Source organism: Carassius auratus, unplaced genomic scaffold (genome assembly GCF_003368295.1).
Source record: "Carassius auratus strain Wakin unplaced genomic scaffold, ASM336829v1 scaf_tig00001591, whole genome shotgun sequence".
In the NCBI taxonomy this organism is placed as follows: domain Eukaryota; kingdom Metazoa; phylum Chordata; class Actinopteri; order Cypriniformes; family Cyprinidae; genus Carassius; species Carassius auratus.
This window is the reverse complement of record NW_020523372.1, coordinates 2746258-2762467: the sequence shown is the minus strand read 5'-3', so window position 1 is coordinate 2762467 and position 16210 is coordinate 2746258. Positions and strand designations below refer to the sequence as shown.

Sequence of the window (16210 nt, the reverse complement as noted above, 5' to 3'; positions counted from 1 at the left end):
TTTGACAAATGACAAAAGCCTTTCTGCCACAGATGAAAACCAAAAATCAAGAATCTGACTCATAGTTTATTAACAGAGAAATGAGTGGATGGGGTGCCAAATCAGAAACCAGGAAATCATCCCCATGTTGTGCCTTTCATGTGATTTCTTTCTTTTATGTCTGGCACAAGTGAACATGTCAAATCAGGGTTATCAATTAAAGCAAAAATACTGAGTACCTTTTGAAGCACTAACAATATTAACTAGAAGTAAATAAAAACTAAAATGGAAATAAAACTAAACCTGAAAGAAAAACAATATTATTTGTATTATTATTATTTAGATCAAAAGCTATTAAAAATGACTAAATAATTAATCTAAAATTTAAATGAAACATAAAAAATAAACATCAAAGCTAATTCCATACTGAAATATTAATATTATTTCAATAATACGAAAATGACAAAAATAATGTGCCAAACCTGATGCAATGTTTTCACCTTTGAGTTTGGTGCCTTTCATCCTTGGAGCCAGTGATTGTATGCTTTCTATATAAATGAGCAGTATGAACATTCTTCAAAATATCCTCATGTTATTCGTTCTAATGAGAAACACACACAAAACAAAAGATGAGTAAATGATGGCTTTATATTTGAGTGCTGTTCTTTTAAAGCACAATGATGTTCAGTCTAATGTTTCTAATCACAGAGAGGCCTGATTCCAGCGCTGGATCCTCTAAACTTCTGGCTGACCAACAAATGATCTGAATCCAGTCATGGGCGAAAGTACCTCATCTGACAAAATCCAGTTTCTAACACGTGATTAAGACCGTACACAAAACTCAAGCACGTGCATTAAATGTTCTTCGTTGTCTTTTCTTTAGGTTGCTCCCCTGGGAAGCTAATGTTGCAACATTGTTTTATGCGAGGTGAAAAGTGCATGTATTCCTTCATCAAGACCAAACAACAGGGTGTTTACGGTCATAAGAAATCCTCTTAACCATCGCATAATACTCCACACACACCATCCACATTTCAAGGCAAGAACCCAAGACTGTATTCAGTCAGAATGCAAATCATTTTTGTCTTCTATCTTTAGAAGCACTTACATATTCATGCAGACCAAGAGAAAGAAATCAAACAAAGATGTTTTATTTGCCTGTACACGTATTATATTGTAACATGTTATGTTTGTAATGTGCATCTGTAATGTGAATCTGTACCTACAATAACATTCTGTAAGTGCTAAACCAGGATTGTCTAGTTACTGATTAATATAATTGTAATGACCGAATAATATGTCATAGCCTGATGCATTTGAGCAGATTATTTATTATAAGATGACATTAAAAAATACTTAGTTAATGTGTTAATTTCATTTTTAATGTTAGAATTAATGACTTAAGTATAATGAGTCACAACAACCGTAACAGACAAAACTATGAACTAAGGCAGCTATTTTCATAATTTAGCTTTTTTTCCCCCATTAAATTCACTCCTGCCAACTTGACTTGGCAATATAATCAATACACGACTCCTGACATTGAATTTTGAACATTCCTTCTTGAATCCATTGATCTGTGAAATAAACTAGATCAGCAAATACAAACGTGAACCAACATGATAAACAAGAGCTTCATTTTATTAACAACTAAAGCAGCAAAACTAAGACGTAAAAGACAAAACATGGTGAATGACATGAAACATGAGACAAATTTTTCTGCAGCACGAACATCTTCAAAACTACAGGAAAGAGAACAAACGGAAAACGCTTTCCCCATTGATTTTAAAGATGCCATCAATTGCCTGCCAACTCCCAAGTGCTGTTCAATGTTTGTAAAAGGTGACATTTCAAAATATTGCTGAATGAATGGCTGGCTAAGACGCCAAAAATGAAACAATAAGAGAACATATTGACTGGACTCCAAATAATATGTGAGAATAGCCAACACCAGCAGAGGCCACCCAGTGAGACGATCAGCACTTTCCCATTCATCACATAATTCATTAAAACCATCCCTTCTGTCTGGCCATGCATCACTTGGCGGTGTGTCTCTACTCATGTTGAGTCCACTGGTCGTCTCTTTATTGGTTGGATCAGTTTAGGTGTCTTGAGAGCATCAGAGGTCCCCTTTCTGGGCGATAAAGAGTCTGGGGGTGTGGCTACACCAGCTGTACAGTGGCAGCCTGAAGGTAACCCTGCAGGAACTGAAGAGCTTCTGCTGGCAGACTGGTGCTCAACATGGAGGGCACCTGTTAAAGACAACATCCGGTTAGTTAGCTCTGGAGGCCAAGCATGCCTTGTCATGTTCTCAAGTCATTTCAGTGATTACATGGTGAGCGATACTCACTCTTCCAGGACAGGCGGTGGAGAGTTTGTGTAAGGACTGAGCTAGGAGGATTTTGGGATTGTTGACAGCGTCTCCGATGGGGTCATGCTCTTTCTTCCCTGCAAAAGCAAGCTGTGAGAAAGCCGTCTGATATCCTGGAGTGTCCTCGATGTCTATGAAATGCTCATCGTCTGGGATGCTGTCGTCTTCTGGTAACTCAAACAGACCAATCAGAGCCTGCAACAAAGGAGTCCTGAAGAACAGAAACAGACTTTTCTCACCAAATGAAACGGGAATATGCACAACTGACAATGAAGGAGGAGTTGAGGAGTTGATTTATCCTTGTTTTAATATGCCTCTACTGAGCATTTAAGATGAATGCCGAGGCTTTTTAGGTTGGGTAGAATCTGCAATATGGTAAACCACAGGTGTGGAAATACTATTTGGTTAAACTGGCAGTGAGCGGAAAAGCCAATACACAAGAACCAGTAGTGTGTCTTACCAGAGTTTGGTGTACTCTGTGTCCATCATGGCAGGACACTCAGTGAGGATCTTTGTGATGCCCACAGCACAGATCTTCTTCTCCACCTGCCCGGAGACCTTCTGCACCTCAGGAATTATGATCTTCTCTACGACCATGCCAAACATCCTGAGGAGACCGAAAACAATGGAAACGATCAGAAAAAACTAATCCAACACATGCACTTTCTTTAGAAGATGCTTTGATGGGGTATGTGTCATCAATAAATTCATAATAGCGGCAATGCATGACTTGACATGTTTAAAATAAGAAAGTTACTTGCTTTGGCTGGATGTCATCAAATATCTCATGCAAAGCAATTGCTCCGTATTTCACACAATAAAGGTTGATAAAGACCAGGAAACCTGTGAAGAGAAAAAGGTGATGGATTAATATAGTGAGCAGCTTGTAATTTTGAAGTTACGGCGCTCATATACATATGGGGTTCGAAGTAAAAACCATGATCAGAAATGACAGCAATCTCTCACTCTTTACAAATTTTGTGGTCTTAGAGCTCTGAAGCCTCTGGAAAAGCAGAACAAAGATCTGCTTCCTGTACTGGGTGATGGATTCTCTGCATGCAAACACAGAAGTAAGTGAATAGAGCACAGAAACATGTCAACTCTTTAAGTCTTGTGTAGTCATGATGCATTGCTTACGGAGGCATGTGCTCCACTATACTGTTGAGCAGATAGAAGCCTTGATGGTCATTAGCCTTGGATGCGATGAGCTTCTGGAATACTCCAAGAAGACCAGGCTAGAAAAAATGTAATAAATAATGATTACATTATTTGAATTGGAATGTATTGAGGTAAAGCCCACTGCATTCTGGGTATTTATCTAGCTACAATAAGAGAGACCATCCCATGAAGCACTCACGATCTTGTCAGCCGCTGCGCTGGCGATGGTGGTGGCTCCTTTCTCCAGGTAGGCCTGCAGCAGCCGGACGAGCGGAGGGATGTTTCCGGTGCGTTCCCACAGCACGGGCTGCAGGAGGTGAGGAAACAGGGCCATGTAGGAGGAGGGGATGGAGCTGGTGTGGATCTCCAGCAGGAGAGACATCACCTGGAAGACGTACGGCACAAACTCTGCAGGGCCAGAGATGAGACATACTCTTCACTCAAGTGACCGCATTTATAATTCAACAAAAAGATCATTGACAAAAATGTTCTTGAACAGCAAATTAGAATGATTTCTGAAGGATGATGAGACACTATGATGAGATGTTTTTCTCTGACATTTTCAATCAAATAAATACAGACCCCATACTTCTGAGTAATTGTGTAAAGCCCTATTCGGACAGGACTAGTTTTACAGGGGGGTCGTTAGAGAAATCTATTTCACAGACGTACTTGGTGATTTTAATCCCGTCCGAATCTGCCACGTCTGTGTTTTTCCTCACACAACCTCTTGTGATAATTCCAGAGCAAATTACCTACCGTTTTTCAGCAAACTCAGTGATGCTCTGAGAAAACTAATCCCGTCCGAATGCGAATGTCTGTGATTACCAGTGATATTTTATTTCACAACGCATTACCTTATGTGTTTTGGCCAACGTGAATTACCGTAGATGCTCTTACGCGCGCATGTCTGATATATTTGCTTACCAGTAAATAAATAAAAAAAATAATACAATCAAGAGCAAGTAAAATGTTAATACCGGCTATTGTAATATCAGCATCAGGTAAGATTACTCACCTTCATTTATGTACTCAGTTACATAATGTTTTAATTACATTTAATTAGTTTTTTACACTGTTAAAGAGTTGGATTCCCATGCTAAACATGGACAAAGTTTCAAAAATTAAGTTGTACGTTTGAAGGAGTATTTCTGTTCCAAAAATTCCTCTTCCAGTTTGTCACAAGTTTCGGAAAGTTTTTTTCGAGTATGGCTCTGTGTGACGTTAGATGGAGTGGAATTTCCTTATATGGGTCCTGAGGCATTTCTGCCGGAAGAGCGCGCGCTCCTGTATAGCGAGGCTGAGCAGCACAGACATTCACTGATCAGAGCGAGAGCGTCGCGAAATGTCACAAAAGAAGTGTGTTTTTGGTTGCCAGGGCAAGACAACCCTGCACAGATTACCAAAAGAGAAACAGCATTAAGGGACCAGTGGATGGAGTTTATTTTTACAGAGCATCAACGGAGTTGTGCAAGGGTTTGTTCCCTGCATTTCGAAGATGCTTGTTTTACAAACAAGGCCCAGTTTGACGCCGGATTTGCACATCGTTTATTTCTTAAGGATGATGCAGTCCCGACGAAAAAGGGTCACGATCGTGTGTTGGAACCGCATGCGGTGAGTAAAACTGCTTCAAATATCTCTGTGTTGTTAACTTAGCTATCGACGCGTAAACACATCAAGTAAACAACATGCGATGTTGTCATCAAACTGCACTTTCCACATGTACAGCTTAAAAAAAAAAAAGACGACAAAGTGGAACTTTGCATTTTCCAAAACCGCTAAGCAAATATATACAGTTTCAGTACATACCACATAGAGACTGATAGCTGATGCTGCTCTTGTTCAATTTCAGCCTCGGGATCTGATTCGGGATCATAAATATACGCTGAATCTGACTGTAAGCCATGGTTTGTTTTGGATGATGTGTTTTCCCTCACGGTAATGTCACAGCTTCCAAACGCTCTCAACGCAAAAGCTTACTCGCGCTCGTGATTCTTTAGCTCCGCCCACACGTCACGCCTCCAGCCGGTCGTGTTTTTCTGGAAAAAATCGGTACAGACTATCTTTCTCTTATGAATATAATAAAACTAAAGACTTTTTGGAGTTATGAAGGATTCAGTACTACTCTATAGGTACTCAAGATTAACAGGATATTGAGTGAAAACGAGCATTTCACCCCCCCCTTTAATTAAAAAAAAAAAGAATTAAAAGGAACAATTTAAACCAAAGGAACCACACATTAACATGGTTTTGCTATACTAGCCATTCAGTATTTATGGTGTAATAATCCTAATTGCAATCATTCTGAATGAATGCATAGAGAGCGCGTGATCTCTGTGACGCCCAGATGCACAAATCAGACCCTACCACCTATGTAATAAACACGGAGATGTTAGTCCCATCTGAATTGGTACATGAAAATCACAGATGTCAGGTGGTAAAAATCGAAACTCAAACGTAGTTTAGAAAACTAGTCCCATCCGAATAGGGCTTAAGTCAAGGTTATAAAGTTTGCCAAATGACAACAGTGTAACACACCCTGCACATCGTTCTGGAGGATCTCGGTAAACACAGGAAACAGGGCTTCTTCAAAGCTGCCCACAGTGTCTCGATTGGCCTTGCAGGTGATCCGGATGGACAGGCACAGTGACTCAAACAGGTAATGGTTGAAATGCGGCTTACTGGGATTCTGTAGAGAACAGAAAGTTTGTTATCTTTAAAGAACAGGCTGCCCACACATATAAAAGATTTCAAATGGAAAACTTTTATTGCTTACTATCAAGTAGTTATTTAAATGACTAACTTTAGGTTTAAAATGTAGATTTGCTACACGTTTAATTCAGTGGATTTCTATTTCTATTCTTTGAATGCAGAAAATGTGCATGCTGCAGAAATGGTGCTAGTATGGCATGCTGAACACATCCCGGGTGTAAAACATGAAGATGTTCCGTCCTGCCTTTAGGATCAAGTCCTGCTTGGGAAATGTCCCCTTTAATGGACGGATATTACTGTGTGTCCTGCCAGTGCATCTAATGCCATGGACTGAGACAAAGACCACATGACTGGACACCAACCTGATCTCAAGCATCCTTCATAGGACAGCAGATTTAATGACTGGCTTACCTTGCTGATGAGGAGGAGCTTATGAGTCAGTTGGCCAATGAGAGTAGGGATGTAGGGCACAATGGCTTCCTGTAAGAGGGAGAAACTCCTCATGATGGCTAGAGAGGAGACACACAGAACAGGTCAAGGAGTAGGCTACATAAGAATATTACAGTGAACAAAAGCTTTTACTACACCTTTCATGATGTACTCGTTCTCAGATGAGCCAGGGATTGCTAAAGCTTTGAACAGATTGTTGAGTAACTGTTCTGTGAATGGTGCCATTTCTGCAGGAGTAATGCTGAAAAATAAGATTAGCTCAGAAAATAAGATGGTCAAAGTTCAGAACAGGACCATTGTCATGTCTCGTACTGGGAAAACTCACAGAGTGGCGTTGTTGGCTCCTCTCATGGTGAAGAGTCTCTCGAGTGCATGTGCTGCGTAGGTGTGCTGGACGATGCTCTCCGCCTGTAGGTGGGCCACCAGCAGAGGAACAGCCTCCAACAGCTGCTCTTTAGGGAGCTGGAGGACCAGAGAGGAGCCAGACCAATCACACCCAGCGAAGGCACACGTGTGTAACGGAAAGCATTCAATGGAATGGAAAGGAAAGTGCTTACTTGACTTCTGAAGGTCATAACATACTTGATGGCATCTGCTTTCAAAACTGGGAACTCGTTCACTGAGGGACAAAGAAGAAGTGAACTGTCATTCAGCACCAATGCAGTTCCAGTAAAAACTATTTAAAAGTGCTGAATGACATGAGTGAAGCCAATTACCATTGGGAGATTTCAGGTCTACTAGAATGTGGTTGACGAAGAATTCACACAGGTTCACCAGCTCATTGGCTTGTGTTATTCCATGCTGTAAACCAAAAGTACACATTTGATAGGACTTGACCTCAGATCTATAGCTCACAAAGCTGAAGAAACTAGACTCAAGCATCTCCTTAGACTGGCTCCAATAATCACATAAATACATTTTTTAAGAGCCCGTATAAAACATTCATATAAAAGTACGAGATACTTTTGACTTTAACCATGGTCTGAATACGTGTAAGCCTTTTGAGCAGTCTATAAATTACAGATGTCTACAGCACTTTGCGAATAGTGGTCAAACCATTTTTAAATTCAATATGAGCTTTGTTTATATGCGTGCAGGTTAGGTATAACAGCTCCATTCACAGTAAATCCTGCTCTACACAGACAGTTATCAAGCACGGACCATCTCTGAGTTTTGATGTCCACATGTTCTTGTTCAAGAAAGGACTCTAGCATGTCTATCATAAAGAAGTTGCCATATATTAAAGATTAAATGGACATTTGAATTAATTAGATTGTGATGTCAAGTGTAAAAACCAATCGACAGGCTGTCGGCACCCTCAGGCATTTCATATAATACATAATGCACAATACAATTTGATTACATCATGCATTTGAACCGTTTCGTTCAATAATGTCTATTTTGCCATTTGAGAAAAATCTCGCCTTTTGTGTCTGAGCTTTGGAAGCCAGAGATGTGACCAGGTAGATGGCAGCATCCTTGTGTTTCCAGTTCACCCCGGGGTTCTTGGCATATTCTGTCAGCATGGAGCTCACATAGCCAGAGAAGATGCCCGTCACGGGGCCCTCGAAGAACTTACAGAGGCCTCGCACCAAATCACAGGCCGCTCTACGCCTCGTGTCGATGTCTGTGAGGACAGGAGTTATGATTGAGCACAGGAAGACTGAGTGTCTGAACAAGAGAGAATAGCATCAACATACCTGAGCCTTCCAGGTCTCTGATGATGTACTCCTCCGCGTTATCTTCAAAAGCCTCTTCATCTGCACCTGAATTCAATGATCAATTTACAACATGGAAAATTATTCTAGATTATTTACAAAATCTGTCCCACAGAGATCCACTTTCCTGCAGAGTTTAGCTCTAACCCTAATCAAACACCTGAGCGTGCTAATCAATGTCTTCAGGATCATTAGAAATCACAGTTTGATCAGGGTTGGAGCTAAACTCTGCAGCGAACTGGCCCTCCAGGGAAAGATCTGAGGAACACTGATATAAGAGCTTGACAAAAACAAATTGACACATACTTCTAAACTCCATGTTGGGTACGATGACCTTCTCACAGATGCTGGTAAGAACGTTCTGGTCTTCAAAGAGATGCTTATAGTGCGGCCGCTCACACACTGATGCCAAAAACTGGATAGCATTGCTCACAAGCTACAATGGACAAAGTTGTAAGGCACTGTTAAGAAAAAAACTAACAGCAATATAAACACTAAAATAATGTCCGCCATCAAGAATTTTCAACGCAATCCACTTACCAAGTCATATTTAACCTCCTGACCAGTTGTGACCAGCAGGTTCCAGATAGCGGTGACAAAGTTAGGCAAGTAAGGCTGGAACTCTTCATCATATTTTTGAGCGTAAAGTGCTGCGTTATCACAGATTTGAGATTTCAACAGCTCCAACAGACCAGCCTCCTCCTCATCCTACAGCAGGAAACCCACAGGTTAGTTTGTCGGTCTTGGTTATTTGAACGTAAAGAAATCAGATTTTGGAGCACGTCCGTGTTAGAAAACTTCAATATGAGAATAAACTCACATCTGTTTGCAACAGCTTGTTATCCAAAGTCAATAAGTTATGAAAATTTGTCATCCAAGTCTCCATGTTATCCTCAAAGAACTCTGGGAGATCCTGAAGAGATTGGAAAAAGAGACGTGAACTGGGAAAACCGGTGCAAATGGAGGCATGAGCGGTTGTAAGTGCAGACTCACCTGGAAGTTAAGGCTGTAGAAAAGTTTTGAAATAAGTGTTAGGGAAGAGAAGAGCACTTTCAGGGCGTTGACATCTGTTGCATGAGTTTGACACAAATCAATCGTAGCCTAAAATTGAAACAAGTGACATTTCCATTTCACATGAGAAAACGCAAATGATTCCTCTCATATGTGACCCTGGACCACTAAACCAGTCTTAAGTGTTAATTTTTTGAAACTGAGATTTATACACCATCTGAAAGCTTAATAAATAAGCTTAGGTTTACAACTATTCGAAAATCTGGAACCTGAGGGTGCAAAAAATGTAATACTGAGAAAATCACCTTTGAATTGTCCAAATGAATTCTTAGAAATGCATATTACTAATCAAAATTAAGTTTCATTAATTATGGTAACATTAACTTAATATCCTACTGATTTTTGGTATAAAAAGAAACCTGGATAATTTTGGCTATTGCTAAAATCTCACTGTGATCTTGAAATTAATCTATATTAAAATGGCTCATTCGAATTCTGCCGAAGGCATTCAGAATGTGTGTGTTACTCAAATAAAATTGACAAACAGTAAGTCTTTGAGAAGGGGTTTATCGAGCTAGGTGGTGCATTAGAAAAGGGGCTCATCTCCCGTTTCCAAAATCAAGTATCACAAATTGCTTGAAAAAGCTGTAAACTAATTCCACATTGCACAAGGTGCAAACAACATTACTCCTGTTTCACACCAATGTTTACGTTTTTTTCAAGTGTGTAGGTGTCAAGGTACAGAAACCAAATAATTAAATGTAAAATAGCACTGGATAGTCTTCAATGTAAAAATTATACAATAAAAAAATTATACAATCAAACCTACATTCATTCAGACACCTTTAACATCTCTCACATTATTACAGTTTTGCTATATATATCAAAAATTATACCTGGTGTCTGAATAATTTTTGGTTTGACTGTTAAAACTACAAAGTAATTCATTCAAGAGCAGTGAGTGATTTTCATTTTCTTGGATTAACATTACAGCAGCCAGTAGCTAAATTAGGCGCGGTCACTTTAAGAGACGATGAACGCATCCAATATAATACACATCCCAGTTTTTCCCTCAACTGTTTACTTCACTTATAAATAACTGATGGTTTTTTCGAGCATAATTTCCAAGGTGGATATTTTGACATATTTTGTATGTATTTGTCGACACAAGAGCAAAAATAAGCAAATTCGATGTTCAAGTGTTTTGAGACGCCTTTCTCTTCAAATCAATCAATCAATCATCTTTATTTATATAGTGCTTTAAACAAAATACATTGCGCCAAAGCACTGAACAACATTCATTTGGAAAACAGTGTCTCAATAATGCAAAATGATAGTTATGATAGTTAAAGGCAGTTCATCATTGAATTCAGTTATTTCATCTCTGTTCAGTTGAAATAGTGTGTTTTAATTTGCAATCAAGTCAATGATATCGCTGTAGATGAAGTGACCCCAACTAAGCAAGCCAGAGGCGACAGCGGCAAGGAACCGAAACTCCATCGGTGACAGAATGGAGAAAAAAAACCTTGGGAGAAACCAGGCTCAGTTCGCATAAGAGAGGTCGGTTCAGTGTCGGTGTCTGTGATACGCGGCTCTCTCTCTCTCTGTCTCTCTCTCTCTCTCCTCACCGAACATAGCGCGCAAGTAACCAGCTCCTCTGTTCAGCTTTTCCGCGTCTTGTTTTTGGATGCTTTAATGTTTAAATCGACAAGTGGTAAGGCGTAAAAACATGTGAAAAAAAAAAAAGCTTTCGTGACGATGCGCAGCAGTGGCCCGTCAACTGTCCTGAGCATCTTTTTAGGCTGGCCTCAGCCAGTCGGTTATATAAAATATCAAGGTGAAAGTCATCATAGCTTGCTTATTATAGACCCAGCTCCCAACCCAACTTTAATATTCCATTATTATAATATCTTTTAAGAGTTGCTGTAGCATAAACTGGTGCCATGAGTGTTTTCTTATTTACACCTAAAACTGCAAAGGTCAGGTTGTCTTTTTGTTGGGCAAGTTGTATTGTTATATAAAATATCAAGGTGAAAGGCATCATAGCTTGCTTAGTATAGACCCAGCTCCCAACCCAACTTTGAGAATAGATTAACGGCGATATTTTTTTTTTAATCGCCCGATAAGAGTCTCGCGTTAACGCAGCACGTTAACACCGATAACGGCCCACCACTACTAAAAATATACCCCAGTGAACTTAAGACTGTTTTTGTGGTTTAGGGTCACATATCAGTTTATGATGGAATAACGAAAAGGACAACAACTCATTGACTTCACCTTGAAGAGTTCAGTGAGAGGCTGTGCAAAAGTGTCCAGTACCAGCTTGATCTCTGACCACAGCTCATTGGACTTAAACTCATGGCGATATCTGAAAGACAACAGAGGCATTACTCAAAATACAGGATGTATCAAATTTATGTAAGAGACAGGAACAAAAGTGTCTAGAAATGTAACTCCTGAATCCCAAAAAATTTACATACACATTACATTTTTATACCAATATTCTCCAGTACCTTTTAAAAAGAGAGTGTGCCGTGCGAAGCACCCCGTTGATGATGTGGAAGTCCCCGCTCTGAAATCGACTGATCATCTCGGTCAGGAGACCTGGCCATTTCTGAGGGAAGTCCTCTCGCCCGAGGATGCTGATCGCATCACTCAGCTGCAGGGGGGAAAACAGACACTTCTGTTTACACAATGTTTTTATTCATGCTCTTGCTTGTAATTTTGTTTTTATGTGTTCAGAAATTATTACTTAGTGTTCACTCGTCTTTAATAATATTTGAACTTTTTTATTAGTTAAGCTAATAGTGTTATCTGTTGTATTGAAAAGGAGAATTGTGAATATAAGTTGCATCTAAAATTTCTCAAGCTTATTTATTAGAATCACATGACATGGGTCAAAAGAGACCCCTGATTTATAAGCTACAGCAGTATGGCTCATAACAAACCCAGTGATGTGGATTACAGCAACAGCACTCATTTCAAATAAGAGTCGCTGTAAAAGTGCACGGGTCAAACACCTTTATTCTAGCTGCTGCTTTCCGTGGGTTATCTGAAACTCTACCTGTTTTTGTATTTGCTCTGGGCTGGTAAGCATCAAATTTACAATGTTGGCTTTGATAGCAGTCCGGTCCGGATCAGAGATTTTGTTTGGTTCATCCTCGACCTTAGGAAGAGAAAGTACACAGATCCAGATTAGATGCCACCCATCACACACCGGCCTGTTTTAATCGTATTCAACAGGACACTCACTATGCGCCAGTTCCTCTTGATGTAGTTCTTGAAGGTGACGGCTGCACACACGCGAATGACCTCGTCTTGGGACTTCTCTAGTAATGTGAGCAGTAAAATGGGGTAGTTCTGGTTTCCCTCCACTGACTCCAGAAATTTCTCAGCTAAGGACGGAGGAGGTAAGAACACAAAAATGGGGATAAATAGTTGAGACTAAATAGTGTTATTTTACATTTGATTACATTACCGTATTTTTTTTTTTTGGTCAATGAGGTAACTGAGGGAAGTCGTTTAGTGAAAGTTTTTTAAAGGGAAATGTAGAGTTTGTTTCTTCTTCAACAAATTAAGAAATTACTGTGACAGATTTTTTCATTCATATATTTTATAAAAACAACTTTCTAATGATTTATACTTATAGGCCACATGCAGTTTTTCATAAAATTCAATACAATTTAAGTTTACTATTTAGTATGTTTATTACTATTCTAAATATCACACTTACTAGAGAAGAAGCCCTGAGTTATTCTTAATTTTACTACAATAGTAAATACTGTAATAGTTTTACAACAATGGTCATATTTGCTTAATGTTTGGTCAAATTATGCAGCCCTACAAAATAGCACAACAAGCCTGGTTTTGTTTTGAATACTTTGGATAAAAGCATCTACTAAGTGTAAATGTTAATTGTTTAGCACTACTGAGGATTTTTTTTTTTTTTTGGCAAGCTAGTGAAAAATTTGGCAGCTGGGCCAGTATGAAAAAAAAATGAAGATTCATTATTGAGGCCTGCAGATTTTTATCTTCTCATACACAAATCCAAAGAAAATGCTGTATTTTTTTTGTCAATCGCCTCAAATGTGAATGTTACCTGGGCGTCTCACAGCTGGGTCAGGACTCAGGGTCTTCTGCAGATACTCAGTCAGGGTCTGGAGATTTCCATCATTGAGCTCCATCACTGCTACACAAATACAAGAAGAAGCCACTATGAGAACTGAAGCAGTGAGATGATCTGTAAAACTCACAATCAACTCTCCAACACACACACACACACACACACACACACCACTGCAGTCAATGGTACGGTTTTATTAAAACCAAGTCATTCTGTGAAACAAAGATCATGCTGATGATACTGTGCACATGTATTTATTTTCTTAATGCATTTCAGAAATTGAAGACTTGAAGTACATTTTAATTTATACTGAGCGAAATCAGCTGATAATGATTTAATGTTTCTGATCTTGATGCTGAAGCGTCTCACTCACATTTATGAATAAACACTAGATTATGCTCTGTGTGGTTTAGGGGCTCCACTGTGTCAGTCTGGCTGTTTATGACAGACACTCAGGCCATGATTCACGTGCTAAAGCTGTTAGCAAGTCGAGGAGAAAATAAACGCCAGTCATGCAAAATAGACACAATAAAAAGCGCTTCACAATAAAACGACTTCTATTTTCCGAGAGGACGGACACCGAAGAAACCGCCAAACGAGGTTAATCTAGTGAAAGTAAGGCGGAAAATACTCCGTTATGTTGTTAGTTCACGAGCTAATTCTCGAGCTCACTCTTAACAGCGCGCGCTGCGTGCGTAAGCATTCAAACAAGATAATTCAGTAATCTCATGGTTCGTTAACGACCAGAATATATTATAGAGTTGATTTACTGACAATGAGAAAACAAAGCGATTAAGGGGGGTCTTACCATTTACAGTATGTAGAAGTGCTGTGTGCTAATCACCGGCGAGAAGTTTCAAACGCCTCACACAAGTGCGCGGTCACGCCTGTGCGCATGCGCACTAATGAGACACAGAGAGAAGCGCACGTGGGGCAATGTATTTATCACGCAGCGCCCCCTCGTGTGTGCTGCGGCAAACTACAGCATGTTTAATGGAACGTTGGTTTTAGATGATCAAATTATCCAGTTCAAAACATTCTATTAATTTTATTTTTATAAATTCTGTGTCCAAGCTAATATTCCATTATTATAATATCTTGTAAGAGTTGCTGTAGCTTAAACTGGTGCCATGAGTGTTTTCTTATTTACACCTAAAACTCCAAAGATCAGGTTGTCTTTTTGTTGGGCAAGTTGTATTTATCTAGGCCTATTTAGATACAATAATCGCTTGTTGTATTCCTCAGTTGTAAATTACTTTGGATTATTTATTTTTTTTAACAATGGGGTTTAATACTTTTGTTATCAGTTACATTCGTGCTATTTATGCATTGTTTCATTATTATTTAACAGATTTTCCTGAAAAGTCATTAAATATGCTTTTTATTATTAGACTATTCATGCATCATGATCGTATTTTTGTTTTGCACTCTCTATATGCTGCTTTAAATACAAACATGTTCATTTTCATGACTGTTTTAATGGCAATTTAATGAAAAGCATTGAAGATCATGTGAATCAGGTGAATTATACACCAATAGGGAAAATATTAATGCTCTCAGAATTATGATTATTATTATTTTTTTCCTTTTCAAAATGATTATTCACAGGTCTTCTTGTGAAAAATAAATCAAGAGACTTAATGCATGTGATATAACACTTGCCATCACTTACTGTAACAATTAGACTAACTGGTTTTATTTTAGTCATTCAAGCAGACCAAGCCTATTCATTTAAATTGACTGCTGGTATCCACCCTTCATTATTTTGAACACCATAGTTCAAATAAAACACAGAAGACAGAAGAAGAAGAAGAAGAATTGATCGATTCTGGTTAATTTGGTGCAACATGTTTTACTATTTTAAATAATATTAAATTAATATAAAAAATGAAAAAACAGCTGACATTGGCTTTAAAATGTTTTACAGTAAAACAAACCTTTTCTTCTGTTGCATAAAATGAGTCAAGATGTACATAATTCATAAATGTCTAGTCCTGCATTATTTGTAGACATCCTTTTTGGCGTATTACGTTATAACACAATGTGACTGGGACATTGAAAAGCATGCAATCTGACGGTTCTTTCTTCTGTGTATTGTTTCATTTTGTAATTAACTTGGCTTTGTCCCTTGTACTGTTTATGGTTTCCAGGAAAATGTCATCACATAATTACTTCTGGCTCCTCATGATTATTGTTTTATGCCCCTTACATCAGCATTTCTTCTGATTTAAATCTATATTTGTGAAAAGCCAAATCAGGGATTGTAATAATTACAGCAATTAGGACAATTTAGATTAGTTAGAAGGCAAAAAAAGAAACAAAAAATTGTGAACACTGGGAGGCAGTGTTATACTTTTGCATTTTGTGTTCACTGAACCCTCAAATCCTGCATTTAGGGACAATGACAGTAAAGATGAACTTGTAAATATGGTAAATTTTGATGCAGATGCAAATTTTGGAAACAGATGCAAGCGAATACAAATAACGAATATCAAACATTTTAGACTCCACACAACGTACAACATGGAGATATTCTTAAAGTACATCAAAACTCATAGTTTATTTTATGTATAGCAATACAATTTACATATTAAATAACACTATAATAGAATGCTTTGATATAGCTTTCGACAAAAAGAAAAAAAAGAAAGAAAGATAGAAAAAAAAAAAAACCTTTGTGTGTTATTC

General features: G+C 38.6%; 1 protein-coding gene and 1 non-coding gene across 4 annotated transcripts; both read right to left on the bottom strand.

Annotated features, from left to right (window-relative positions):
- Window positions 1–1462: 1462 nt before the first annotated feature.
- LOC113069423 (exportin-2) lies at window positions 1463–14443 on the bottom strand. Of its 3 annotated transcripts, none has more exons than XM_026242520.1 (25): window positions 14331–14443; window positions 13499–13585; window positions 12652–12794; window positions 12464–12565; window positions 11913–12058; window positions 11677–11767; window positions 9382–9489; window positions 9209–9301; window positions 8929–9096; window positions 8695–8824; window positions 8371–8436; window positions 8095–8297; window positions 7387–7471; window positions 7228–7289; window positions 6996–7132; window positions 6808–6911; window positions 6632–6729; window positions 6047–6197; window positions 3708–3916; window positions 3488–3585; window positions 3317–3402; window positions 3112–3193; window positions 2811–2957; window positions 2330–2561; window positions 1463–2231 (listed from the first exon to the last, which is right to left on the bottom strand). In XM_026242520.1, exons 2-25 carry the CDS (start codon window positions 13581–13583, stop codon window positions 2142–2144), a joined length of 2916 nt encoding a protein of 971 aa, XP_026098305.1. In that variant the 5' UTR covers window positions 13584–13585; window positions 14331–14443; the 3' UTR covers window positions 1463–2141. The 3 variants fall into 3 exon arrangements, with proteins under 3 accessions (XP_026098305.1, XP_026098306.1, XP_026098307.1); XM_026242521.1 differs by having other exon boundaries at window positions 13499–13588; window positions 14331–14435; XM_026242522.1 differs by having other exon boundaries at window positions 13499–13639; window positions 14331–14389.
- LOC113069445 (small Cajal body-specific RNA 11) lies at window positions 6450–6578 on the bottom strand. The gene has a single exon (XR_003279724.1).
- Window positions 14444–16210: the final 1767 nt, after the last annotated feature.

What these genes read in the sequence shown, in the direction of transcription:
- LOC113069423 (XM_026242520.1), bottom strand. Translation starts at nt 13,583, where the DNA reads ATGGAGCTCAATGATGGAAATCTCCAGACCCTGACTGAGTATCTGCAG. An exon ending in CCCAGCTGTGAGACGCCCAG is followed by an intron (nt 12,795 to 13,498) that starts GTAACATTCACA and finishes CTCCGTCCTTAG; the next exon opens with CTGAGAAATTTCTGGAGTCA. An exon ending in GCGCAGCGGCTGACAAGATC is followed by an intron (nt 3,586 to 3,707) that starts GTGAGTGCTTCA and finishes CATTTTTTCTAG; the next exon opens with CCTGGTCTTCTTGGAGTATT.